Source organism: Schistocerca nitens, chromosome 8 (assembly GCF_023898315.1).
Source record: "Schistocerca nitens isolate TAMUIC-IGC-003100 chromosome 8, iqSchNite1.1, whole genome shotgun sequence".
NCBI classification, from domain to species: domain Eukaryota; kingdom Metazoa; phylum Arthropoda; class Insecta; order Orthoptera; family Acrididae; genus Schistocerca; species Schistocerca nitens.
Window position 1 is genome coordinate 127,651,829 of NC_064621.1, and position 27,575 is coordinate 127,679,403.

At 47.3% G+C, this 27,575-nt stretch overlaps 1 protein-coding gene across 1 annotated transcript in view; it reads right to left on the bottom strand.

The window, feature by feature from the left end:
- Positions 1-15,638: 15,638 nt before the first annotated feature.
- Positions 15,639-27,575, bottom strand: part of LOC126199444 (semaphorin-2A-like) — a 468,120-nt gene continuing 456,183 nt past the window's right edge. The window contains exon 11 of the mRNA XM_049936362.1: positions 15,639-15,794. Coding sequence (XP_049792319.1) covers positions 15,639-15,794 — 156 coding nt within the window. The remainder of the gene's footprint in view (positions 15,795-27,575) is intronic.

The following is a 27,575-nucleotide window of genomic DNA, read 5'->3' on the forward strand; positions in this document are numbered from 1 at the left end:
ATGGCGCCTCTCCATGCCAGAAATGAAGGGGTATATCCTTCGGTCTCTTCCATTATTCCTTAAGCTCAAGGCATCAGAAATATCGTCTGCCAATGAGCATTGCTCTTCTAAAACAGGAGAATGACGTTTCGTTTAAGGCGACCAATCCGAAAACCTGTAGCATTGGCGTTTGGTGTTTGCTGTCTCCCTGTGAAAATCTCTGTGCTATGAGTAAAGAATGCGTAGACTGGCTGCTCCCACACAATGTAGCCGAACACGGGGTTGTTGCCCCCTTTCACTCAGGCCCACGCTGTCTACTACACGGGCGGTCACTGGCCGACATAGACTGGGTCATCCTCTGAAGGGACCGGTGTCCCGTTGTGCGGTTTCTCTCCCGAACTAAAATCTTCTGTGACCATCGTGTCTGGAATGTATGTGTGTACGCCAGCCTCGAGTATTTCAACGACGGTGCCCTTACTTGTTAATTGCATATCGTTTACGTGAATTCATACAACATTGACCTTATCGAGTTTGGGTTCGAATGAAGCGTCTTGATGTGCGGAATATGATTGTGAGGGCGGAATATGTAAGCAATGAAGGTCAGGAGACCACAACGTCTTACAATTATTCTTTAGGAATATAAAGTGTAAATGGCTACAAATGGTTTAAAAGTAAGCGAACAACTATTTCCAGTCAACAATCGATTTATTTGTACCAGTCGATTCGGTATAAACACAACCCACATCATAATGGAGCCACCACCAGCTTGCACAGTGCCTTGAGTGCATGGCTTCATGGGGTCTGCACCGCACTCGAGCACTACCCTCAGCTCTTACCAACTGAAATCGGGACACATCTGACCACGACACAGTTTTCCAGTCGTCTGGGGGCCTAACCCATATGATCACAAGTGCAGGAGACATGCGTCGGTCCTCCGCTGCCACAGCTCATTAACGGCAAATTTTGTTACACTGTCTTAACGGATATGCTCGTCGTACGTCCCACACTGATTTCTCGCAATGTTGCTTTCCTGTTGGCGCTCACAATCCTACGCAAAGGTCCTCACGGTCGTTAAGTGAAGACCGTCGGCCGCAGCATTGTCGGTGGTGACAGGTAATGCCTGAAATTTGGTATTATCGGCACGCTCTTGACGCTGTAGATTTCCGAAATTTGAATTCCCGAACCTTTTCCGAAACTGAATGTCTCATGCGCCTAGCATCAACTAGCCTTCCGCTTTCTACATCTATTAATTCCCGTCGTGTGGCGATAATCAAGTAGTAAATCTATTCCCAAGAATCACCTGAGTACAAATAACAGCTGTGCCAATGCTCTTCCGTATTCTACCTTGTGTCCGCGATACTACTGCCATCTGTATTGTGAGCGTGTTGCTATCCCATGACTTTTCCTCAGTGTGTATTTGTGCATCCTTCTCTTCAGACACTTTTTCATCATTAATAACATCATCTGAGGTTGGTATTAACAATGTGTGGTATATCATTAATATACAAGATTCCAACACACTTTCATAGGACCGCCCGATGTTGCATCTACAGCTGTCGAGGACTCTCCAGCCAAGGTAAGATTCAGTGTCGCAAGTGGTAAGGAGTACAGCAGTCAGTCGCAAATACTGTTTACTGCAACACCAGATTTCTACTGTGTGACCATCTTCATTTCTAAAACACATTTACAAAAATGCGAGCCTTACTATACATTGATCAGCCAGAACATTGTTACCCTCTACCTAGTACGTCTGCCTTTGTTGTTGGAGCCTTGTGATGTGTTTTAAATTCATTGATTTCTTGTGTCTACGTGTAATCTGTAAGTGAAGGTTAAAAGAGTCTTCGTGTGGTAGCCATATGTTCATGGTAGTAACGCCTGTGGTGGTATGGTACGTCCCTCAGCTGACCGTGTTACCGGCATCCATGGCGTGGTGGATGTTTCGAGCAACCGTTCGCCTTGATGACGACGTATCCGCACGTGACCATCGATCTGGTGTAGCAAGAAACGTGATTCATTCGATAAGGTGACATGTTCGCACTCACCCATAGTCCAATCTCGATGATTTCGTGGTTACTACAATCGTAATGGACGATGCCCTTGAGTCAGCAAGGGAACACGTAGGGCTTGTCTGCTGCAGAGCCCCAGATACAACAATGTGTGCTGAACGACGTGCTAGCAACTCTTCTTTCTCGACAAGTATTGTATGTACTCTGTCTTCAGATCTCCCAGAGGTCGTCGCCTTTCCTTCCTAACAGAAATGCCTTTTTTGCCATAGCGAGTCTGCTTTTCATATCCTCCTTGCTCCGTCCGTCATTGGTTATTTTACTGTCTAGGTAGAGAAATTCCTTAACTTCATTGACTTCGTGACCATCAACCCTGATGTTAAGTTTCTCGCTGTTCTCATTTCTACTACTTCTCATTACCATCGTCTTTCTCCGATTTACTCTCAAACCATACCGTGTACTCATTAGACTGTTCATTCCGTTCAGCAGATCATTTAATTCTTCTTCACTTTCACTCAGGATAGCAATGTCATCAGCGAATCGTATCATTGATATCCTTTCACCTTGTATTTTAATTCCATTCCCGAACCTTTCTTTTATTTCCATCATTGCTTCCTCGATGTACACATTGAAGAGTAGGGGCGAAAGGCTACAGCCTTGTCTTACACCCTTCTTAATACGAGCACTTCGTTCTTGATCGTCCACTCTTATTATTCCCTCTTGGTTGTTGTACATATTGTATATGACCCGTCTCTCCCTATAGCTTACCTCTACTTTTTTTAGAATCTCGAACAGCTTGCACCATTTTATATTGTCGAACGCTTTTTCCAGGTCGACAAATCCTATGAAAGTGTCTTGATTTTTCTTTAGCCTTGCTTCCATTATTAGCCGTAACGTCAGGATGGCCTCTCTCGTCCCTTTACTTTTCCTAAAGCCAAACTGATCGTCACCGAGCGCATTCTCAATTTTCTTTTCCATTCTTCTGTATGTTATTCTTGTAAGCAGCTTCGATGCATGAGCTGTTAAGCACATTGTGCGATAATTCTCGCACTTGTCAGCATTTGCCGTCTTCGGAATTGTGTGGATGATGCTTTTCCGAAAGTCAGATGCTATGTCGCCAGACTCAAATATTCTACACACCAACGTGAATAGTCGTTTTGTTGCCAGTTCCCCCAATGATTTTAGAAATTCTGATGGAATGTTATCCATCCCTTCTGCCTTATTTGACCGTAAGTCCTCCAAAGCTCTTTCAAATTTCGATTCTAATACTGGATCCCCTATCTCTTCTAAATCGACTCCTGTTTCTTCTTCTATCACATCAGACAAATCTTCACCCTCATAGGGGCTTTCAATGTATTCTTTCCACCTATCTCCTCTGCATTTAACAGTGGAATTCCCGTTGCACTCTTAATGTTACCACCGTTGCTTTTAATGACACCAAAGGTTGATTTGACTATCCTGTATGCTTAGTCTGTTCTATGACAATCATATCTATTTCGATGTCTTCACATTTTTCCTGCAGCCATTTCGTTTTAGCTTCCCTGCACTTCCTATTTATTTCATTCCTCAGCGACTTGTATTTCTGTATTCCTGATTTTCCCGGAACATGTTTGTACTTCCTCCTTTCATCAATCAACTGAAGTATTTCTTCTGTTACCCATGGTTTCTTCGCAGCTACGTTCTTTGTACCTATGTTTTCCTTCCCAACTTCTGTGATGGCCCTTTTTAGAGATGTCCATTCCTCTTCAACTGTACTGCCTACTGCGCTATTCCTTATTGCTGTATCTTATTGCTGTTAGAGAACTTCAAACGTATCTCGTCATTCCTTAGTACTTCCGTATCCCACTTCTTTGCGTATTGATTCTTCCTGACTAATTTCTTGAACTTCAGCCTACTCTTCATCATTACTATATTGTGATCTATATCTGCTCCTGGGTACGCCTTACAGTCCAGTATCTGATTTCGGAATCTCTGTCTGACCATGATGTAATGTAATTGAAATCTTCCCGTGTCTCCCGGCCTTTTCGAAGTATACCTCCTCCTCTTGTGATTCTTGAACAGGGTATTCGCTATTACTAGTTGAAACTTGTTACAGAACTCAATTAGTCTTTCTCCTCTTTCATTCCTTGTCCCAAGCCCATATTCTCCTGTAACCTTTTCTTCTACTCCTTCCCCTACAACTGCATTCCAGTCGCCCATGACTATTAGATTTTCGTCCCCCTTTACATACTGCATTACCCTTTCAATATCCTCATACACTTTATCTGTTCATCTTCAGCTTGCGACGTCGGCATGTATACCTGAACTATCGTTGTCGGTGTTGGTCTGCTGTCGATTCTGATTAGAACAACCGGGTCACTGAACTGTTCACAGTAACACACCCTCTGCCCTACCTTCCAATTCATAACGAATCCTACACCTGTTATACCATTTTCTGCTGCTGTTGATATTACCCGATACTCATCTGACCAGAAATCCTTGTCTTCCTTCCACTTCACTTCTTTACTGCCCAGTGGCCGCTTACACCCCAGTTACCTGCCCTGGATGTTAGCGTATTTTTGCGGCAGTGCATTTTCCTCGTTTTGCCGATGCGTCTGGCATGACGTGTAGTTTGACAGCTTCCTTGATATCTGTGTAGATTGTGGTTTTTTTTGTCTACCACTGGTTATATTGGTTCCTTGTGCCTTTCGATGTTTTAAACACCGGATTCTGAAGACGCAGTGCTGCCTGCCACTTCACCATCACTTGAATTATTCCATCGTTGTACCGGTTATCACACGTTAGTAACATTTTGGCAAGAGGATTGATGGGCGTTTAAACTGTCCCTAGTTTGAGTGGCCATCCTGTTAGGTGAGCATAACTCTTGGCTGCCTGTCTCGCCGCTTACGCAGCTGTAGGGACTTTTCTCAGGTCGATCCTTGGAGCACTGTCTGTGGATCACTCCCGTTTTTTCTTTGGTCTCATTGTGTCAATTGTTTAAAAATAATATATTTTTTTAATTATTCCTATTGCTTGTGGCCTTGAGCCGACAAATAATGTGAATTCTCTCTTAATAAGGCCTTCAGCCGCCAGTGTAGCTTGTGTCGCAGTCAATTTTTTTTTAAATGTTTGTTATTTAAAAAATTGTTTCCTTATATAAAGTGTATGTGTTTACTGTGCAACTGATCAGGCCACGTCCACACCTTTTTCTGCTTTCCCTAAGTCCCACGTCTCAACAGGTTCTGTATGGTTTTCAAGGGAATCTTATGCAATTCTTCCTACTAAATAGTCACAAATTCAGAAGACGATGACGGAAGCGGATAGCAATCAGGCGCCCCTCTCTCTATAGCAGATGACAAAGGCTCAACAGTATTGAGATCTGGTTAGTGTGGTGGCCAGGGGAGATGTGAAAATCGATCTCTGTGCTCACAAAACCAGTCCAACCCCTGCCAACAAATCCAGTCATGGAAGATGCGTGCTGTGTGAACAGTTCAGGAACAAACATTGCCGGCCGAAGTAGCCGTGCGGTTAAAGGCGCTGCAGTCTGGAACCGCAAGACCGCTACGGTCGCAGGTTCGAATCCTGCCTCGGGCATGGATGTTTGTGATGTCCTTAGGTTAGTTAGGTTTAACTAGTTCTAAGTTCTAGGGGACTAATGACCTCAGCAGTTGAGTCCCATAGTGCTCAGAGCCATTTGAACAAACATTGTACCATCCGATGCACCTGATCAGCTAAAATGGTTACTTAATCCTTGGTAGTAATGTGACATTTCAGAGGCCAAAGAACCCACGGAATTCCACTATATGGCTGTCCAGATTATCAGGGAACCCTTGAAATATTTCTCTCTTGAGACGTAAATTTGCCCAAAAGTTGAAAACTGTTTCTCCGCCATTGTTCGATATTTCAAGTTTCACGGCTTTGGCACAACATTTACCTGTTACGAGTATCCAAGTCACTGGTGAGTCGTTTTGGAAGTCCATATCGCACTGCGATTTCCTGCTCATGGAGCTCCCTTCTTTGTTGTTTGGTTACTGGCTGGGTTCGCGATTGCGACACTCATTTCTGTAGTGGACTCTGTAGCTGTCGTCCTCTTACTTTTAGTCACTATACTCTTCAATAGTCGTCTGTCACAATCACTCGACAGCAATCACTGGACAACAATATTGTCCACATCAGAGTAGTTTCCCTCGGAAGCTATACATCGGCGTAGCCGTTGTTCCCAGTCTTGGTAGCGGCGCTGAAAATCTTCAAGTCGTAGGGTCACATTGCTTTGAATGTTCTCCAGAGTCCCAAAATGACATAATTTTAAGACTTTTTCAATTTCGGGAAAAGTCACACGGACTCCGATTAGATGACCAGGGGGTTGTGGCACAACAAGAATGCTTTTTGAAGCCAAAAATTCCTTGACAGAACTGGCCGTGTGACATGGGGCTAAGCAAACTGCTTAAAATGTCTGGTCTCAATTCTCTATTTTCCTTTTAAGTTTATAGGTCACCCATTGTCCTTATTGTTAGACGCCGATCTTATCTCACAAGCAGACGCACAATTTCCACGTTTTATTCGATTTTTGATGCTGAAATCCTTCCTGAGAGAGAACCATTTTCAAGGTGTTTTCAGCCTTCCAAAAATGATTTGTGCCAGCGGAAAACTTGCAATCTTGATATGTAATGTTCCCCAGACGCCTGTTTCAACTTTCGAAAGGTCACACTCCTAGATTCCACAAGATTAACACATAACTTTATTCCATAACATTGCTCTAAATTCCGCTGCTCCATTTTCGTAACATACAACAAAAGACAGAACTTCACGGATGGCGATCTCAGAAACCACGTGGTGGCTATAGAGAGCTGAAACTCGGACTGAGCATTTGGAAGTGATGAACACAACGGTCTATACAGCAGGTACAACACAACCTTACCAGATCCTCCGCAGTGTTCTCAGTCTCATAACTTTGGTAGCACACCTCGTGTATCTTAGATACGATGCATCTTGAAACGCCAAACACTTCAGCTCCCTGCGTTACGGAGGCATCCACTGTACAAATTTCAATAATATGCCCAATTTCGATTTTGTGTATTATGCATGTAAACTGGGGGACCTAGAAACGACGAAGAGGCTTCGTCCCGCCGTAGACCTCGTGGTTATTGATTGTGCGGTTTGGTTCCAAAGCCCAGTGGAAACCCCCCTCCCCCTTCCTCCCCCGGCAACGTCTCATCATACCAGACGAGTGTAACCCAAAATGTTTGCGTGGTAGAGTAATGGTGGTGTACGCGTTCGTGGAGACAGTGTTTGCGCAGCAATCGCCGACACAGCGTAAAGCCGTCGGCACACGGAGCGTGCATCCGAACGTTGGGCGTTGAGCGTGCCGAGTTTCTGACGTCATAGCGTGGAACAGCAGGCTCGGGAGTCTTTCCGAACGTGCAGAGCAATTTCTGGCATGTCAGATATTCTGAGCGTGCGTCTGAGCGTTGACCAATGAGATGGCACAACGCCGTGTCCCTTCAAGAGTTGTGAGGCGCCATATTGGAATTCATTTCAAGCCTATATGTATATATGCCGTTTCTGAGCACCAGCAAATTGAGAATCACTGGAAAACCCGTTGTTAACTGTGTGATTCGTTCCAATAAAATAATGAGAAACATCATATTCGTGGCTAAAGAATTATTGTAACTTGCGTATTATGAGAGTAGGCTATTTGAAGGCAGCGACACACTGAAGATCCACCTAAAACGTATTGTTCTTTGTACAATTTGTTGTAATTAAATTTCAATTAGTAACACATCTACGATTGCGGTTTTCAGCAAAGGGTAACATAATATGATTATAGACGAAAGATGTGATGTTGATTTAGTCAGTCTGCTTTCCGCAGCGCTGCGGCGAGGACGTCTTGTTTACGTCCCGTCCGCGCGGTCGCGAGTGCCCGTTGTTGAATACTACTGCGTTGTCGCTAGTTTAGAGTCCATCACTACCGACGCAACATGGCACATTCATACAGACAAACCACCATCAAGATCAGTTTTCAACCCGAGCATGCACGACCGCGAGCTTTTGAAGTGGAACGTTTTCTACGTGACGACGTTAAAATTGAACCGCGAGCCGGCCGAAGTGGCCGTGCGGTTAAAGGCGCTGCAGTCTGGAACCGCAAGACCGCTACGGTCGCAGGTTCGAATCCTGCCTCGAGCATGGATGTTTGTGATGTCCTTAGGTTAATTAGGTTTAACTAGTTCTAAGTTCTAGGGGACTAATGACCTCAGCAGTTGAGTCCCATAGTGCTCCGAGCCATTTGAACCATTTGAACCGCGAGACATAATTGGTATCCATCTCTCTATCACGAGCAGTGTTGTCTACGTCAAGTTAGTGAGTGATGAGGTGTGCAACAGAATCGTGCGCGCACATGCGAACGATCTTAAATTCAAACATTCTGATGGCCATATTGGGGCGGTCTCTATCGATCACGCGGGGCTTGGCCTCCGTACGATACGCGTCTTCGAACTCCCTTTCGTAGTACTACCGGACGTAGTCACCGCGGCTTTCCAGCCCTACGGCAGAGTGATCAGCCATATGGCCGAAAAATGGACCACCTTTACAACGTACCCCGTTCTTAACGGGGTACGACAGATCAAAATTGAACTGACCAAACATGTTCCGTCATATCTTGTCATCGGCGGATGTAGGGCGATCATTATGTATGACGGTCAGCCACGCACTTGCTCTGGTTGTGGCTAAGAAGGGCACGTCCGGTCGGATTGTCTCCGACAGGTGAATCTATGACTCCTTCTACGGTGACGACTCTTCCTCTCAATCACGCCGAAGTTACACGGGCAGCAACCCTTTCCGATGCTGACCACATTAGTCCGATAGCCGCCCCCGACAGCGAGACCATGATGGATTCTGCAGTACAGGATCCGGCCTCTACAACGGCGCCCCCACCTGAAGATAATCGCCGACCGACCTTGCAAGACGGCGTGGATGCCAGGATGGACATTGACCCACGGGTTGTGCCGACAGCGGCTTTTCTTCCAGACACCGGAGCAGCTGAAGATATCCACCCACATTCAGATACTGAAACACACGTTCGTAAACAGCGTTCCCCGCGAAAACACAAGAGACGGCGGCGTGCTCCATCGGACGAGTGTTTGCAGCGATCGTCTGACATGGACTGTGGACACTCGGACGACGGTACCGGCGGTACAGAGGCCGCTGTAACATCAAACTCAACAATTCGCCGTGGTGACGGCTTCAGCCCCTCCGACCCCACAGGACAGCAGGATCACATGCAGACAGCCGCTGCCGATTCCCAGCCAGTAGAGCCGATGGAGTCATCGCCGAGAGCCGCAGCAGCCACTAACAGCCAGCAACAGCCGATGGTATTTCATGGCGACTGGGCGGACGACTGTGAGGAAAACTCCTTGCCCATCGTGTCGGACGACACGCGGGGAAATTTACCCCACCAGTGTTGATCCTTTTCCACCATCAGCTACAGTGACGAGACAGCCTTACAAGGGTATTGATGGCCAACACGGGTGCTATGGATAGACCTCAAACTTATCGCGTTGTAACTATCAACATCAACACTATACGGACGCGCGCTATGCTATCCTTGCTTCAGGATATGTTGAACTCTGCTTCCATCGATATAGCCCTTCTCCAGGAAGTGTACGTCGACGACTTCCCAGGCATGTACGGTTACGATGCTTGCGTCTCTCCAGCTTCCCCTACAGGCAGCGGTGTCGCTGTACTTCTTCGGGAAGGGATTGTGGCGGACGATATCCTGTTTCTGCCTGGGGCAAGAGCAATGGCCCTCACAGTACTGGGTGTCCGCCTTATCAATACCTACGCACCTTCCGGGACGGACAAATGTCGCGAACGTTCACGATTCTTTGCGGAAGACATCGCCCCGCTCTTCCAAGGCCGCCACGACCATCTGGTGTTTGGAGGTGACTACAATTGCGTACTGGCGCCCAGAGACCAACCCCCACGACATAATCCGTGCCCGGAACTCGAGACGCTAATTCGGGACCTGCAGATGGTATACAGTTGGGAACATCTTCACGGCCACCGACCGGGATTCACACACTTCACGAGTCACTCTTCCAGTCGTATCGATCGGATTTATGTCTCACGCTCTCTCGCCGCTGGAACACAGGATGCGGAACTGTGGCCTGCAGCCTTCACAGCTTACATTTGTGCCATCACCCTGCGGCGGCAACAAGTGTGGAGAAGCCGCAGCCCGTGGAAATTAAACATCGCTCACCTGTCGTACCCGGATTGCCGCCGTTGAGGATACGTGGCATTCGTGTGAAAATCGCCTCCGTGCGTATCCCACAACGATCCGCTGGTGGTTGGACTGCGCCAAACCGGCACTGAGGCGAACGTTGATAACCTACGGTCGCGACCACGCTACTTGGCGTAGACATACACTCGACTTTTACTTCAGGGTACTGCGCGACTGCGATGCTATGGCGCCGTCTCCGGAACGACAAACGGCGGTCCACCGTGCTAAGGCTCAGATCATCGCTCTTATGCGACGCCACCTAGAGGGGGTAGTCATCCGCTCGAGGACGCAGGATCGAATACCGAGCGAACGCCCGTCAATGTTCCACGTACTTCGTGAACGTAAACGACGCCAACGAGCGCTGATACGCTTCATCGACACGGAGGACGGTCGTCGCCTCATCACACAACAAGACATAAACATAGCGTTCTACAATCATTATTCCCAACTCTATTCCGCTCAGACCCCTGATCCGACAGCACTGGAGGACGTCTTTCAGACGATTTACGGCACCGCCACCCCGGCAATGGAAGCGGCCTTGATGGAAGAAATTACAGAAGAAGAGTGATCGACGCCATTAGAAAAGGAGCTGGCAACAAGTCTCCGGGCACTGATGGCCTGCCCTTGGAATTTTACCGGACTTTTCAATATTTATTAGCCTCCCGATGGACGGACATCTGTCGCGAACTACTATCCCCGGAAGTGCCGCTCCCTGCGGCCCTTGTGGAAGATTATTCCTATTCACAAACCGTCCGGTGGCTCACGACTGCAGGACTACCGCCCGTTGACGCTATTGAACTGCGACTTTAAGATCTTTTCTCGACTGTTGGCGGCGCGGATACGCCAGACCTTACGAAATGTTATCTCACCCGATCAAACGTCATTAGGAGGCGACAATAATATTCAAACAGCACTCAGTGAATATCGTGACTTGATCTCACTGGCGAGGGCATGTAGTCTGAAGGGTGCACTGGCGGCAATCGATTTTAGTCAAGCTCTCGACCGAGAGGACCACGATTATTTGGAAGCGGTCCTCCAACATATGCGGTACCCATAGCCATTCGTCACTGTCGTCATGCGACTACTCCGTGGCGCGACGTCCAAGGTGATCATCAACGGCCGACCTTCGCAGCCCCTCACCATTTCTCGATCGATACGCCAAGGCTGCCCTCTGTCCACTTTATTTTACGCTGTGGCCATGGAACCACTCCTCTGCGGCCTGCGCCACCGACTAACAGGTATGACGTTACGAGACCACACGTTCCGATGTAAAGCGTACGCTGACGACCTGGTGATTGTCGTCCGCAACGGTGACGACACCGCTAGCGCACTAAATTGGATAACGAAGTATGGCATGGCCACTGGTAGTCGTATCAACGTCGCAAAATCGGTGGCGATGAACATCGGGGTCGGATTGTCTGAGAACAGTGTCACCCCCTTACAGCTCAGAGATAGTTTGAAATGTCTCGGCATTGATTTTACAGACGATATACGACGGACCGCTGCTCACAACTTTCGACGGCTTTTACGGAATGTTCGGACTGGAATTGCCAACAACCGCCTACGAGCCCTGGACATCGTCCAACGGACCCAGTATGTTAACACACATTTAGCGTCACGCATTCCGCACATCGCCCAGATATTACCTATACCGGTCATGTTAGCTCGCCGTATACTTGCGGCTTTTGGGTCCTTCGAGAGTTCAGGAATGCTTTTCAAGATCAGATATGAGACTCTCACCCTTCCCACGGATCGGGGAGGGCTTGGCCTACATCACGTTGATGACAGAGCGGTCGCCCTATTTGTGAGCACATTAGTCAAACTATGGCACCGTAGTCCGGACAGTCTGACGAGTTTGTTAATTGAAGAACTAGCACCGCCCTCCCTGTTGCCACCTGTGCCGATACACCACGTCCCCTCCTCGCTCTTCTACATCGGTGTCTTTTACCTCGAACTAAGTTACGTTCGACTTGCCTTACCCGCGACTCAACTGGCGACGGCAAAGACGGTTTATCGGGTCCTGCAACGTGGACGACCCGATAACTTCGTGGAGAGGAAGCACCCGAACGTCAACTGGCGAGTAGTGTGGAGGACAATTCACCACGTAACACTGGACACTGACGTCACGGCGATGTGGTATATCACTGTCAACGGTAAGCAGGTGACCAGATCACGGCTACATGCGTTCCACATGGTAGACTCACCCACGTGCCCGAGCTGTGGCGTTCAAGACAACGATGAACACCGTCTTAGCTGTGGCGAGTCTACGGCAGTGTGGCACTCAGTGAGGCAAATGTCAGCATACTTCCTTCGAGTAACGGCGAATCATATCGACCCCAAGACTATCCTATTCCCGGATGAGACGTATTACCCACGAACTAAAACTAATGCAATGACGTGGCTTCGTGGACATGCAGTGCATTATTTTTTTCAAGACGGCACTAAGGACACTTTAGACTTTTGGAACTATTTGCAGGAACGACATTGCAAGATCCTCCGTAACCCAAAGTATCGACAATATTTTTCCAATTATTTGTGGAGTGCGTTCCACGACCCTCCACGTAGCTGGAACATCACGGATAAGAGAAGCTAAAATTACAAGACGATGATAGAACACTACACGGTACAACGTGGGATCTACCTTGGTCATTACGAGAAGTCATACCTTGATGATACAGCAGATGGAGAGTTTCGTCGTGAACCCTCACACTCTGTAGCAGTATTTGCTCCATTTCCTCTTTTTGTCCCCGGTGCGAAAAGGTCTTCGCAGTTTTTGTTTCCCATCCGGTGCAAGATGTAGCACTGGTTAATGGTAGTATGGATTCCACCCTTCAGTTTTGTTTCATGGTTTCCTTAGCCCCGCACTTTGCTCTCTTTCTTTATGCCTTTTTCTACAACTATTAGCATGTTTTTAGTTATGTGCGTCCCCAACTCGACGCAACGAGTGCACTTACTACTTTTCAGTTCCTTACTGTTAAAAAAAATTAAAAAAGAATAAAAACATAATTAAAACTAAATAAATGACTAAATAAAAAAAATCACAATAATATACCAACTGCATCCTTTGTACCACATCCCCAGGGTGGGAGGCAGGAGACATCGTGGCCAGGCCTCGGGTTGCGACCCCTGCCCACCTTGCCTCCGCCACCCCACTACCTTATCCATCTCCCACAAAAAACAAAAAAAAAAAAAAGTGGAATGAGTAGCGTCACTGCCCAATATTACGTTAGTAGTTGGGCGGTGGTTCCCGTATTGTTACTTCCAATTATTTTTCCTATCACTCGCGTTTTTATTATGTTCAGATACTTTATTATTAGTTTAATATGCGTATATACTATAATATTTGATGTTATGTAAATACAAGTTCACCTTTTTTTGAGGAGTGACTTTGTTCGATTGGCATAATCTACTAGACAGCTTGCGCTACTTGTATAAAGATATTTTGCTCCTTTTTCTTTTACGCTTCGTAATTCACATGTTGCAAAGATTCTGCTACTGGGTAGGAGGAGTGATCAAGTAAGACTGACCTTGGGGTTTTACTAAAATGTGGGAATGAGAAATAATGTTTATCTTCTGCGGAGAAGTATTCAAAATTACTAACGCACTGTTTGTAATGGAACTTTTATAAGCCTGTGTCCTTATTGATTGGACATGGTTCTTTCCTTTTCGTGGACGATGGTGGAAATGTGCGTTTTAATAGAGCTAACGTGGGAATTTTACGCGCGCCCGTTGAGTAAACAGTGTGATTTACGAATTAGAAATATCCCTTAACTGCCGCTGGAGTGCGTTGCGATCGCGTTGTTGGGGCGCACATACCGTATGCACAAGTCGCATCGTTCCTGAGAGTTCAGCAGCACGTTGAACTCGAGAGCACGGTCCGTGTGCCGACGGCTTAACTGTGGCGGAGTAAGGGGAATCAGCCCGCATTCGCCGCGGTAGACGGAAAACTGCCTTAAAACCCATCCACAGGCTGGCCGGAACACCGGACCTCGACACTAATTCTTGCTGGGCCGGCACGCCTTCCCGCTCGCTAAGCAGCGCGTCAGACCACGCGGCTAGCCGGGCGGATTATTTCGAATTTACTTAACTCTTACATAATGTTCTGACAGCTACACAGAAAGTACAGCGTATTGACGACACTGCACAGGTACCGTTCTTGTCAAATACAACAGCGCAACATGCAGGCTTTGCTAGCATTCGTCTACATCAGGGCTTCACAACATACGTGCTCGCGGAGCAAGCTGTGAGCAGCAAGGCGCGAGCACTGAGCAGCGCGAGCACGCTACCCCCACTACCGGACCAGAGCGGAGAGTGGGGAGAGTCACGTGGGGTACACAACAGCTGCCGCCAGTCGATGTAAACCCGCGGCCACCTGCAGGGATATCACTCATGAATTATTACTGCGACAAATGAAACAAATAAAGGAGAATGTACACGTGCCTCATAATTTTATTAGCTTAGTGTATGCCTCTACCATCTGTAGACACTGAAACTAAAGAATTCCACGACAATCCTATATTTTCAACACTTTCTTCAACACTACTTAAAATATCACCTCCGGTTGTAGTGTTCATGGCTACTACATCGAGGAGCTCCTCCCTCACCTGAAGATCTCTATTAACACCTCTAATAAATATGGCAAGCTGCGCTGTTCCAGTGATATCAACTCTTTCGTCCAGAGCTAGAGAATACGCCATAAAATCTTTACAGATATTTGCAGGCTGGCTCTGGACCTCGTCTGCCATGTCCTGTATGCGACGCATAATGGTCATGTTAGATAATGGCACAATCCTAAACTGTTCAACTTGAGATGGACACAAATGTTCCGCTGCAGCTACCAAACATTCGTTTATTAAATCTCCATCAGTTAAGGGGCGCAGGGATTTTGCTAAAAGCAAAGCAGTTTTGTAACCCACTCTGAGAGCTGCCTCAGTTGATTTTTCTTCGTCGCCAGATCTTGAACTGCGAAAGCATGGTTGGGGTTACACAACGGCGACTTCACATGATTCTTAACCAGCGAAGTGACTGTTACGAGCTGATCGTAGTTCTTTAAAACGTTACACAGTCGGCGCGGATTCAATAGGCACGCTGCGGCCCTATTCAAACGTGCGCGCGCATTTCCCCTCCCTCCCCTCCCTCCCCTCCCTCCCCACTCCGCGACCTTGCAGCTGCTCGCGAGCAGGTGCCTGAGCAGACGCGAGTACTCGTGCTCAAAACCGGCCAGTTGTTAAGCCCTGGTCTACATGTTGTAACATGCATTTCTCGCTGTGTTTCCATATTTTTGTCCAACCCTTCCGGTGTAGAGTAGCTGGTCGTGCTGGGAAGACTACGAGTACTCACAGCTGACGGCTCGCGTTGTTGTCCGGTACCTGGTCACGAGGAGTAGAGCGTGCACGAGGTACTCACCCCGGCGAGTAGGCCCTGCAGCGGCGGTCGGCGCGGTCCCAGCCACAGTAGGGGTCCCTGGCGCAGCGCAGGCAGCTGTCGTAGCGGCGCGCGCACGCCTCCAGCGCCAGCTGCCGCACCCCGCCGTCAGAAGCGACGTACAGCGAGCCGTACTGCGGGCAGGCGCAGCAACAGGTCCCTCACGTGGCACTCGGCAGCAGGTGCAGGCGTAGCAGCCATACACAATAAGAAGAAGACAGTCCTTCCACTGACACAGCATAAATTGCTACAACCCAAGCTTCAATCTACCCTATATGGTTCAAATGGCTCTGAGCACTATGGGACTTAACATCTGAGGTTATCAGTCCCCTAGAACTTAGAACTACTTTAAACCTAAGGACATCACACACACCCATGCCCGAGGCAGGATTCTAACCTGCGACCGTAGGAGCAGCGCGGTTCCGGACTGAAGCGCCTAGAACCGCTCGGTCACAGCGGCCGGCAATCCACCCTATAACTCTAGCTTGCTGACAGTAGGGCGAAGACAAGACCGGGAGGAAACGAGCTGCAAAACTGAGAATACGCAGAGAGTTCTTCATACAGAAGAATGGGACTTGGACATAGCCAGTGCACGAGGATTATTTAACTGAATCGAAGCACTTTACTGTTGGCTACCTTAATGGATTTTACTGTTGTCGACAGTTTCAGTAGCACAAGGTGGTTTTTCACTTACTTTTCTGGTGATACCGTAGGGTCTGACGTTAATACTTTTATCACATCTGGTGATGATAGGTTGATCGAAACTAATAGTTAACAAAGGTTTTGCCGGCCGTTGTGGCAGAACGGTTCTAGGCGCTTCAGTCTGGAACCGCGCGACTGATACGGTCGCAGGTTCGAATCCTGCCTCGGGCATGGGTGTGTGTGATGTCGTTAGGTTAGTTAGGTTTAAGTAGTTCTAAGTTCTAGGGGTCTAATGAACTTAGATGTTAAGTCCCATAATCCTCAGAGCCATTTTTTTGAACAAAGGTTTACTTCAGTATTTCGGTAGTTCTTAAAAACAACTTTTCTCAAACGTATATGTGCTGTAGGGTACCGCCTTTACAAGAAGTGTACGTCCTAGCATGGGCCATTTAAGCTAACTTCGGAACAGATAACCTGATTGCTCAAATTATTTGCCATAATGGTGTTTCAAATATCCATGTGCGTTAAAATCTGAATGAAACGACCTAATAAGAATCTCAGCTATTTTCACAAATACCACCAAAACTGTAACAACCCGTACACTTATCACCATGGAAGGTAAAAGAAGACCAATAGAAACAAATACTGATGAAGACACTGTAGAAATGTTTTCTCTAACTGCAATCGTTTTCATAAACGATGAGGATCTCTTAGCGCCTCAGACGTGCTGCGTCGACTTCAGATCAGTCGAACTTGGAGACCATGACATCAAATACCTGTAGCACGTTTCTAAAAAATGGTTCAAATGGCTCTGAGAACTATGGGACTTAACATCTGAGATCATCAGTCCCCTAGAACTTGGAACTACTTAAACATAATTGACCTAAGAACATCACACACATCCATGCCCGAGGCAGGATCCGAACCTGCGAATGTAGTGGTCGAGCGGTTCCAGACTGAAGCGCCTAGAACCACTCGGCCACTCCGGCCAGCAGCACGTTTCTAGCCTAGTTGCGGGAAGGTCCAATCGAAGTTGGGGAAAAGATCGAGGATGAACGAATGCAGATGGCCCGCTGCAATGTCCGCGTAATCCCCAGATTTCATGGTTCCTTTCATTATACCACAGGTCCCACGGGAGCGAAGATGAGCGTCTCGCGTAGCATAATATTACCCTCACTCAAGGCTCAATACAAGTTTCGTGCAACCCTTCAGTTAGATGACGTAGTATCCAGATTTGATCATCTACCTCATGCGACAATAAATGTGATTCACTGACTAGGTGACACGTTTCCATTCACCCACGGTCCAATCGTGATGATCCCGTCTTCAGTGCAGTCGTAATTGACGGCGTCATAGAGTCATCATGGAAACACATTGGGATCGTTTGCTGCAGAGTCAAAGTTCAACAATTTGCGGTGAACGATGTGCTCGGAAACGTTTGTGCCCACACCTGCGATGCACTCCATGATCAGCTCAGCCAAAGTCGCCGCGTATTCTGCTTTCTCACGTTGTGTGACGCGGCTTGGAGGTCTGACACCACTTCGCCTGCTCGTGGTCTCACCATGCTTCAGCCACTTGCAACACGTGCTCGTCACCGTAGCCCGCCAACGGCTGACGTGCTCCGCTGTTTGCAAGAAGTTTGCAGGCGCTGTGTCAGTACAAACTTTCCGCCGTGAAGTCGCCTACGTTCGTGGATTTCCCACTTCTTGACCCGCGTCTTCGCGACAACGGCTCGCCATTCGTCTCTGCTCCACTCAGATACTTTCGCTACAGCGTCAGGTTCCCACAACGCCATCTCGCTATGTGCAGTGGTCACACTATAATGATTTCACTCAACAGTATATAACACTGTGAAAATGACCTAATAAAAATCTCACATATTTTCACAGTGTAAATAAAAGTATGAACTCTCATACAGTTAGTATCGTGAAAGGGGGAACAGATCAGCAAGAACAAATTCTAACGGAACTGTTGGAATCACAGGAAGGTTTTCTTTTCGTCAATGGTGTACTCTTTTTAATCCATGATGAGCAAAATATTGTCTTCGTAAGTCTTTGTTTATGGATGTTAAAATTTTACAATCAGTTTTCTTACTTGTCATTATGAACTTGTTTTTTCAGAATCAACAACTTAATTTACTTTCTAAAACGGTTCCTGAAATACTTACTGTGGTGTCACAGCCAGACACCACACGTCCTAGGTGGTAGCTTAAATCGGCCGCGGTCCTGTAGTACATGTCGGACCCGCGTGTCGCCACTGTGTGATCGCAAACCTAGCGCCACCACAAGGCAGGTCTCGAGAGACTCAGCCCAGTTGTACGGACGACAGAGCTAGCGACTAGACGTACTAAGCCTTTCTCTCTCATTAGCCGAGAGACAGAATAGCCTTCAGCTAAGTTAATGGCTACGAACTAGCAAGGCGCCATTAGCCTTACAGTGATTGTAATTAGAGTCTCACTTGTGTTCACCATAGAGATGTACAAGAAGACATTAAAGATAAGTATATGAGAAGCTCCGTTCTTTTCTTCATAGCATTAATTACGTATCCTGTTCCAGTACTTCACGCCCGTCTGCGTTAGTCTCGCGTGCCCTTTAAGCCACCTCTATCTACAAGGTGTTGGCCCAGCTGCCGACACATCACATGGCGACGAGTCTACAAAGGATCTTGTGTTTTACTTTGCCCTAATTTCTTTGTGTCATTGCTTCGCCACAATCTCCAGATGTACTGTCCGAATTTTATCGCTTGCAGAATCAGCAGACGCAGGCGTTATTGGATGCTCTTGGACAGCTCGTCCAGGGTCAACGTGCGCTGCACACCGATGCGGCCGCCGCCGCTTCATCGCTACCGCCGCCACAACATGCTGTTGCACCTCAATTCAGACCCTTTGATGCCACCCACGAGTCATGGCACGAGTGGTCCCGTCAGTTCGACTTCCACCTAGCAGCCTACAGAATTCAAGGTAATGAGCGGCAGCCGTTTTTGCTTTCTTGTGTCGGTGTGTCCACCTACCGAGTGATAGTGAAGTTGTTTCCCCGGCGCGACGTAGCAACTCTGTCCTACGAAGAACTTTTGTCTGCTTTAGATGCCTATTTCAAGGAAACAGTAAATGTCATTGCAAAAAGGTATACGTTCTTTCGTACAAAACGTACGGCCGGTCAGACTAATAGGGAGTGGGTTGCGACATTGCAAGGACTTACTAGGGGGTGTGCGTTTGAATGCGAATGTGGCCTGCCTTATTCCGATACTATGGTGTGTGATGCAATAGCACAGAACGTTTCTGATGTTCGCATACGGGAACAGATTTTGAAACTAGTTAATCCCCCCCTTCAACAAGTGATATATTGGATAGGCAAGACACACTTGACTTTGCTCAGGACTCGTTTGAAACTTCGCCAGCAGTGTGTCACATAAACCGGCCCGCCGGGCCCGCTGCACGGGACGCTAGGCGGCCCTCGCGCCCGTCGGCGCAGCGGCAGACTAGCTCGCAAACACGTGCGCCGCGTAAGCAAGCTAATGCAGTGAAATCATGCCCGCGGTGTGCAACTAGACATTCGCGTGCCAATTGCCCGTTACGCCAAGCTCTTTGCTTTTACTGTCATAAGAAAGAACATGTCCAAAGTGTTTGCCAGAAAAAGGTCAGATCAGACACTCACACCAATTCCAGGCCCTTTGCTTCGCGCCGGAATCGAACCAAGGAAACACAGGCTCGTGAACCTTCGCCCATGGATATTCATGTCGTTCATTCCACCCCGTCCGGTGACAGTGTTCATTCCACAAAAAGTGTGCGTCGACGTCGACGGAAGTCCCGTCACGTCGCACGTGATTCTGTCCCAGTGTCTGTTCCAGTTGCACAACACAGTCGCTTTTGTCGTCAGCAGGACAACAAACTTTTTGTAGACTTAGACTTTGCAGGCAAAGTGATACCATTCCAGCTCGATACCGGAGCTGCAGTTTCATTGCTCAATCACGACACGTACAACCAACTGGGCAAACCTCCGTTGCGTGCCGCAAATGTTCAGCTCAATAGTTACTCAGGCCAGAAAATACCAGTGTTAGGACAGTGCAGCCTTCTTGCAACATACAAGGGACAAACAAAACTTGTGTCATTTTACGTTCTTCGTTCTTCTACTGCAGTGAACTTGTTTGGTTTCGATTTATTTCAGTTGTTTAATTTGTCTATAGTAGATCAGGTCCTCTCAGTGATTCAGACTGTGCCTTCCGCCAGTGTTTCTAGTCTATGTGAAGAATTTGCGGACATTTTTGCACCGGGCCTTGGTTGCGCTAAGAACTATGAAGCACATTTGGAACTGAAAGAGAACGCGCAACCGAAATTTTTCAGAGCGCGCAATGTTCCCCACGCATTGCGTGATGAGGTCGCACGAACATTGCACGATTTAGAATCTCAAGGTGTAATTGAACGTGTGCAGGCTTCTCTCTGGGCCTCTCCCTTAGTAATTTTGCCAAAACCTTCCGGAAAATTGAGACTTTGTGTGGACTTCAAGGCAATTGTGAATCCACAACTTGTGACTGCAACTTTTCCTTTGCCCCGCCCGGAAGATCTTTTTTACAAACTGTGCCCGGGAAAATATTTTTCAAAGTTGGACCTAGCAGATGCGTACTTGCAAATACCGGTGGACGAAGAATCCCAGCGCGTCTTGGTGGTAAACACGCATCTTGGTTTGTATCGCTTCAAAAGACTGCCATTCGGGTGTGCGTCCGCACCTGCATTGTTTCAGCAATATTTACAAACTATTTGTGCGTCGGTCCCTACTGCTGCGAACTATCTGGACGATATTGTGATCTCCGCAAAGACAGAAGCCGAACATTTGCAAAATCTCCGAACTTTATTTCAGGTCTTGCGACAAAATGGTCTTCGCTTGAGGAAGGACAAATGTGTGTTTTTTGCTCGGGATTTACCCTACCTGGGCCATGTCCTCAATGCCCAAGGAATACATCCGAGTCCAGAGCACCTCCGTGCCATACAGGATTTGCCGTCACCGCAGAACTTGAAACAGCTGCAAAGTGTGCTGGGTAAAATCAATTATTATCATAAATTTCTGCGCAATGCTTCTTCCATTTCAGCTCCGCTTCATCGCTTACGCCGTCAAGGTGTTCCGTTCGTCTGGACGACGGAATGCGAACGCGCCTTTCGCCAGTTGAAATCGGCGTTGCTTTCACATACTTGCCTTACGCCATTCGATCCCCGAAAACCCCTTTTGTTGATGGTAGATGCATCGGATTTCGGGATCGGTGCTGTGCTTGTGCACAAAGAGGGATCGAATGATCGCCCTATTGCCTTTGCGTCAAAATTGCTCTCATCTGCGCAAAGAAATTATTCACAGATAGAGAAAGAGGCTTTAGCTCTCGTGTTTGGTGTTACTAAGTTTCACGATTTTTTGTATGGTCGTCACTTTACCATCATCACGGACCACAAACCTTTGACATCGCTTTTTCATCCGAACAAGCCGGTACCTCCGCGTACGGCGCAGAAATTCATTCGCTGGTCTCTTTTTCTCTCGCAGTACCGCTACGATATCTTGTATCGGTCCACTGCTAAGCACGGAAACGCTGATGCGTTGTCCCGTTTGCCTGTTGCTGAGGATAAAGCATTCGATTCTTCCGAACTTGCTTGCATGTTCATTGATGCGGAAACCGATGACGTGGTCGCATCGTTTCCGATTGATTTTCGTCGTGTCGCTACAGCCACGGCAGCTGACCCTGTCCTTGCTACTGTTTTGCGTTTTGTTGCTACGCAATGGCCCTTGTCCAAGTCACAGATCGAGGATCCGCTGGTTCGCCGATTTTTTGCTCACAAGGAGAGACTTTTTGTACGACGTGGTGTTTTGTTGTTGCGTTCTGATAATGATCAGTCTCGAGTCGTGGTCCCACGTTCGTTACAGTCCTCTGTCTTACGGCTTCTTCACCACGGACATTGGGGTATAGTGCGTACGAAACAACTTGCTCGTCAGCACTGTACTTGGTTCGGAATCGATGCTGCGATTACGAATATGTGCTCCTCTTGCGTGGCGTGTGCCGAACAACAATCCGCACCGCCGCGGAAATTCTTCGCATGGCCGAAAGCCACTTCCCCTTGGCAACGCTTGCATATCGATTTTGCTGGTCCATTCTGGAATGCTCGTTGGTTGGTTGTGGTCGATGCTTTCAGTAATTTTCCTTTTGTTGTCCGGATGTCTTCCACGACGTCTTCTGCCACAATCCAAGCCTTGTCTGCTATCTTTTGCATTGAAGGTCTTCCGCAGGCTATTGTTTCCGACAATGGCCCACAATTCATGTCCGCAGAATTTCAGTCCTTCTGCAAGGCCACTGGTATTCAACATCTGACGTCCGCGCCGTTTTCGCCTCAGTCAAACGGTGCCGCGGAGTGATTGGTCCGGACTTTCAAGTCACAGATGTTGAAATTGAAAGAGTCGCATTCTCGGGAGGACGCATTATTGCTCTTTTTGTCCTCGTATCGCTCTCAGCCCCGCGATGGTCGCTCGCCGGCTGAGTTGCTCCATGGTCGTTCTCATCGAACCTTGATGTCTTTGCTGCATCCGCCGCATCAGGTTCCTGTGCAGCGGCAGACTCCTGCTTTTGTTCCTGGCGACGTTGTCTTCTATCGCACCTATCGCGGTTCACGGCGTTGGCTCGCAGGGCGCATTCTTCGCTGCCTCGGCCGCGCGATGTATTTGGTTTTGGGGGCTTCTGGTGAGGTGCGTCGGCATCTCAATCAGCTGCGCCTCTGTCGTCGCCCGGGTTCTGCCGCTCCCCGTCTGCTTTCAGCGACGGCGCCGTCAGGTCAGCGCCCTGGGGACCCATCTACTGGCTCGCCTCATCCCCAGGTGTTACCGACGCTGCCTTCCATTTTGCCTCATGGCGTCGCGCCGCCGCCGCAGCCGCCTCCGGCGCCGCCCGCAGTGGACGCTTCGCTGCAGCCGCCAAGCGCCTCCCTGGGTCACGCGCCGCCGATCGCTTCCCGTGACCAGCTGTCCTCCGCCATGGAACTCTTGCCCGCTCCGGACCAGATGTCGTCATCGCGCGTCGGATTCTCCGACCACATGGAGGTCGACCCTTCGGCCCCTCCTGTCTCTTTACTGGCGCATACACCGCATGTTGACGTGCACCCTGGACTAGGTTTTCAGGCGTTTCCTAGCTCCCCTCGGACCGAATGGCCGGGTGCGGGTGGCACAGCCTCGCCTGTTGTTAGGCTCCCCACCTCATCGCATACGTCAACATGGGGTCCTCCCCACGGCGGGCGGAAGCCTTATCTCACGACCGTTCGCCGATTTGCGGTGGAGGAATGTGGTGTCACAGCCAGACACCACACGTCCTAGGTGGTAGCTTAAATCGGCCGCGGTCCTGTAGTACATGTCGGACCCGCGTGTCGCCACTGTGTGATCGCAAACCTAGCGCCACCACAAGGCAGGTCTCGAGAGACTCAGCCCAGTTGTACGGACGACAGAGCTAGCGACTAGACGTACTAAGCCTTTCTCTCTCATTAGCCGAGAGACAGAATAGCCTTCAGCTAAGTTAATGGCTACGAACTAGCAAGGCGCCATTAGCCTTACAGTGATTGTAATTAGAGTCTCACTTGTGTTCACCATAGAGATGTACAAGAAGACATTAAAGATAAGTATATGAGAAGCTCCGTTCTTTTCTTCATAGCATTAATTACGTATCCTGTTCCAGTACTTCACGCCCGTCTGCGTTAGTCTCGCGTGCCCTTTAAGCCACCTCTATCTACAAGGTGTTGGCCCAGCTGCCGACACATCACTTACACTGTAACTTCTTACATTCTTTTATCATGCGCTCACTTTCTGTGATGTTTTATGAGAGAAAGTGACTGTGTGTGAGTGTGTGTGTGTGTGTGTGTGTGTGTGTGTGTGTGTGTGTGTGTGTGTGTGTGTGTGAGTGTGAGTGACGTTAGCGATGACGATTTGTGGTTATAATTCTTTCTAAGTGAGACATCCGCTCGTATCAAAGAGCGTGTTCAGGTTTTGTTCTTACTGATCTCTTTTCGTTTGACCGATGGTAACTCTATGTGGTCTAAGTTTTCAGCGGTACTTTTCAAAGATGCGAGGTTATAAAAGTATTTCATGCGTCATCATGTTTAGTGTGTTGTAGTTCGAAATCCGGATACTGCTGTATTTCCTGAATAAATCGTTCACTCAGCACCGATGTATGCCTTCTTTCTGGAAGTCTTCGGCATGTTAAGTGTGTATGTCGGACGGCGGGCAACCGACTGAGCTCTACGGCGAGACCCGACCTAATAAGCTTCAGTTCTACCGATACTTTATGCTCTGTTCCTCCTGATATTGAACGAGTTCTTTTTGAGTTAGAGATTAAATCCATTTCGCTTGCAATCATGAGAGGAAGATCACACGAATGCTAACGTTTACTAACTAGAAGTTGTTGAATCCGATTATCAGTTATGACGGTAGCTTCAATAACCTTCGGTGCTTATCATATTTTACTTCATTGTTCATCTTCATAGACCTTCATTAGTTAAGTGTTACTAAAGATCTTATTTTCTTTCCAAGAAACATTTAAACTTTCAGTACCACCGCACGTACAACCTGCTCTCTCTTACAACTGATTACTATAATTAGAGAAATGCATTAAAATACGAACTTTATGCAATATTAGAGCATAAATATTTAGAGGAGTTGTATGTATGCCTTCTAATCTTTTTTCTTGCGTTACTTGCTTTCAGAAGTGTAACATTTCGTCTCTCGTTTCTTCATTAGTGGAGCGTCATATCATTTACAATATTCGTTAGAATACAATTTTTCTCCACGAGATAAGCGCCAAATGAGAAGTATTGACCACCACATCTTAACATTCTTAGTCGTTTGCAATACCTCTCTTTATAGTCGTGTTTCTGTATCCTATGTTCACAGGCAGACGTACCGCACAATTTTTTGGATATACACCTACGTTTGCTTCCGGGAGTACGATTAATCATGACATTTTTAGTGTCGTATTGAGTCTATGTTTTATCAGCTTCAGTTCCCGATCTTTTACTGCGTTCCATCTTTTGTGGAAAATTTACTTTTGTTTGTTAGATTGTGCTACGCATTTTTAGGTATTACTGAACCAATAACTGGTAGGTACTACGTCATTCTTCTCATGCTTTCTTGATTCTTTGTCGTGTTGTGTGTTGTGGTGTTCAGTCCAGAGACTGGTTTAATGAAGCTCTCCATGCTATTCTATCCTGAGCAAGTTTCTACATCTGCCAGTACCTACTGCAACCTACATCTTTCTGAATCTGTTTAGTGTCTTCATCTCTTGCTCTCCCTCTATGATTTTTACCCTCCGCGCTGCCCTCCAGTACTAAATTGGTGATCCCTTGATGCCTCAGAATATGTCCTACCAATCGATCCCTTCTTCTAGTCAAGTTGTGCGAAAAATTTCTCTTCTCCCTAATTCTATTCAGTACCTCCTCATTAGTTATGTGATCTACCCATCTAATCTTCAGCGTCCTTCTGTAGCACCACGTTTCGAAAGCTTCTATTCTCTTCTTGTCCGAACTATTCATTGTCCATGTTTCACTTCCATACATGGCTACACTCCATACAAATACTCCCAGTAACGACTTCCTGACACTTAAATCTATGGCCGGCCGGAGTGGCCTAGCGGTTCTAGGCGCTACAGTCTGGAACCGCGCGACCGCTACGGTCGCAGGTTCGAATCCTGCCTCGGGCATGGATGTGTGTGACGTCCTTAGGATAGTTAGGTTTTAGTAGTTCTCTAAGTTCTAGGGGACTGATGACCTCAGAAGTTTGGTCCCATAGTACTCAGTGCCATTTTGGACTTATATCTATACTCGATGTTAACAAACTTCTCTTCTTCAGAAATGCTTTCCTTGCCATTGCCTCTCTACTTCGACCATCATCAGTTATTTCGCTCCCCAAATAGCAAAAATCCTTTACTACTTTAAGTGTCTCATATCCTAATCTAATTCCCTCAGCATCATCCGACTTAATTCGACTACATTCCATTATCCTCGTTTTGTTTTCGTTGATGTTCATCTTATACCCTCCTTTCAAGACACTGTCCATTCCGTTCAGCTGCTCTTCTAGGTCATTTGCTGTCTCTGACAGAATTACAATGTCATCGGCGAACCTCAAAGTTTTTATTTCTCTTCCATGGATTTTAATTCCTACACCGAATTTTTCTTTTGTTTTCTTTACTGCTTGCTCAATATACAGAGTCAGTAACATCGGAGATAGGCTACAACCCTGTCTCGCTCTCTTCCCAACCACTGCTTCCCTTTCATGCCCCTCGACTCTTATAACTGCCATGTGGTTTCTGTACAAATTGAAAATGGCCTTTCGCTTCCTGTATTCTCCCTCTGCCACCGTCCAAATTTGAAAGGGAGTATTCCAGTCAACATTTTCAAAAGCTTTATCTAAGTCTACAAATGCTAGAAACGTAGGTTTGCCTTTCCTTAATCTAGTTTCTAAGATAAGTCGTAGGGTCAGTATTGCCTCGCGTGTTCCATCATTTCTGCGGATTCCAATCTGATCTTCCCCGAGGTCCGTTTCTACCAGTTTTTCCATTCGTCTGTAAAGAATTCGTGTTAGAATTTTGCAGCCGTGGCTTATAAAACTGTTAGTTCGATAATTTTCACATCTGTCTACCACTGCTTTCTTTGCGATTGGAATTATTATATTCTTCTTGAAGTCTGAGGGTATTTCACCTGTCTCATACATCTTGCTCACCAGATGGTAGAGTTGTGTCAGGGCTGGCTCTGCCAAGGCCATCAGCAGCTCTAATGGAATGTTGTCTACTCCCGGGGCCTTGTTTCGACTTAGGTATTTCAGTGCTCTGTCAAAATCTTCACGCAGTATCGTATTTCCCATTTCATCTTCATCTACATCCTCTTCCATTTCCATAATATTGTCCTCAAGAACATCGCCCTTGTATAGACCCTCTATATACTCCTTCCACCTTTCTGCTTTCCCTTCTTTGCTTAGAACTGGGTTTCCATCTGAGCTCTTGATATTCATGCAAGTGGTTCTCTTTTCTCCAATGGTCTCTTCAATTTTCCTGTAGTCAGTATCTATCTTATCCCAAGTGATATACGCCTCTACATCCTTACATTTGTCCTCTAGCCATCCCTGCTTAGCCATTTTGCACTTCCTGTCATTCTCATTTTTGAGACGTTTGTATTCATTTTTGCCTGCTTCATTTACAGCATTTTTTATTTTCTCCTTTTATAAATTAAATTCAGTAGCTCTTCTGTTACCCAAGGATATCTATTGGCCCTC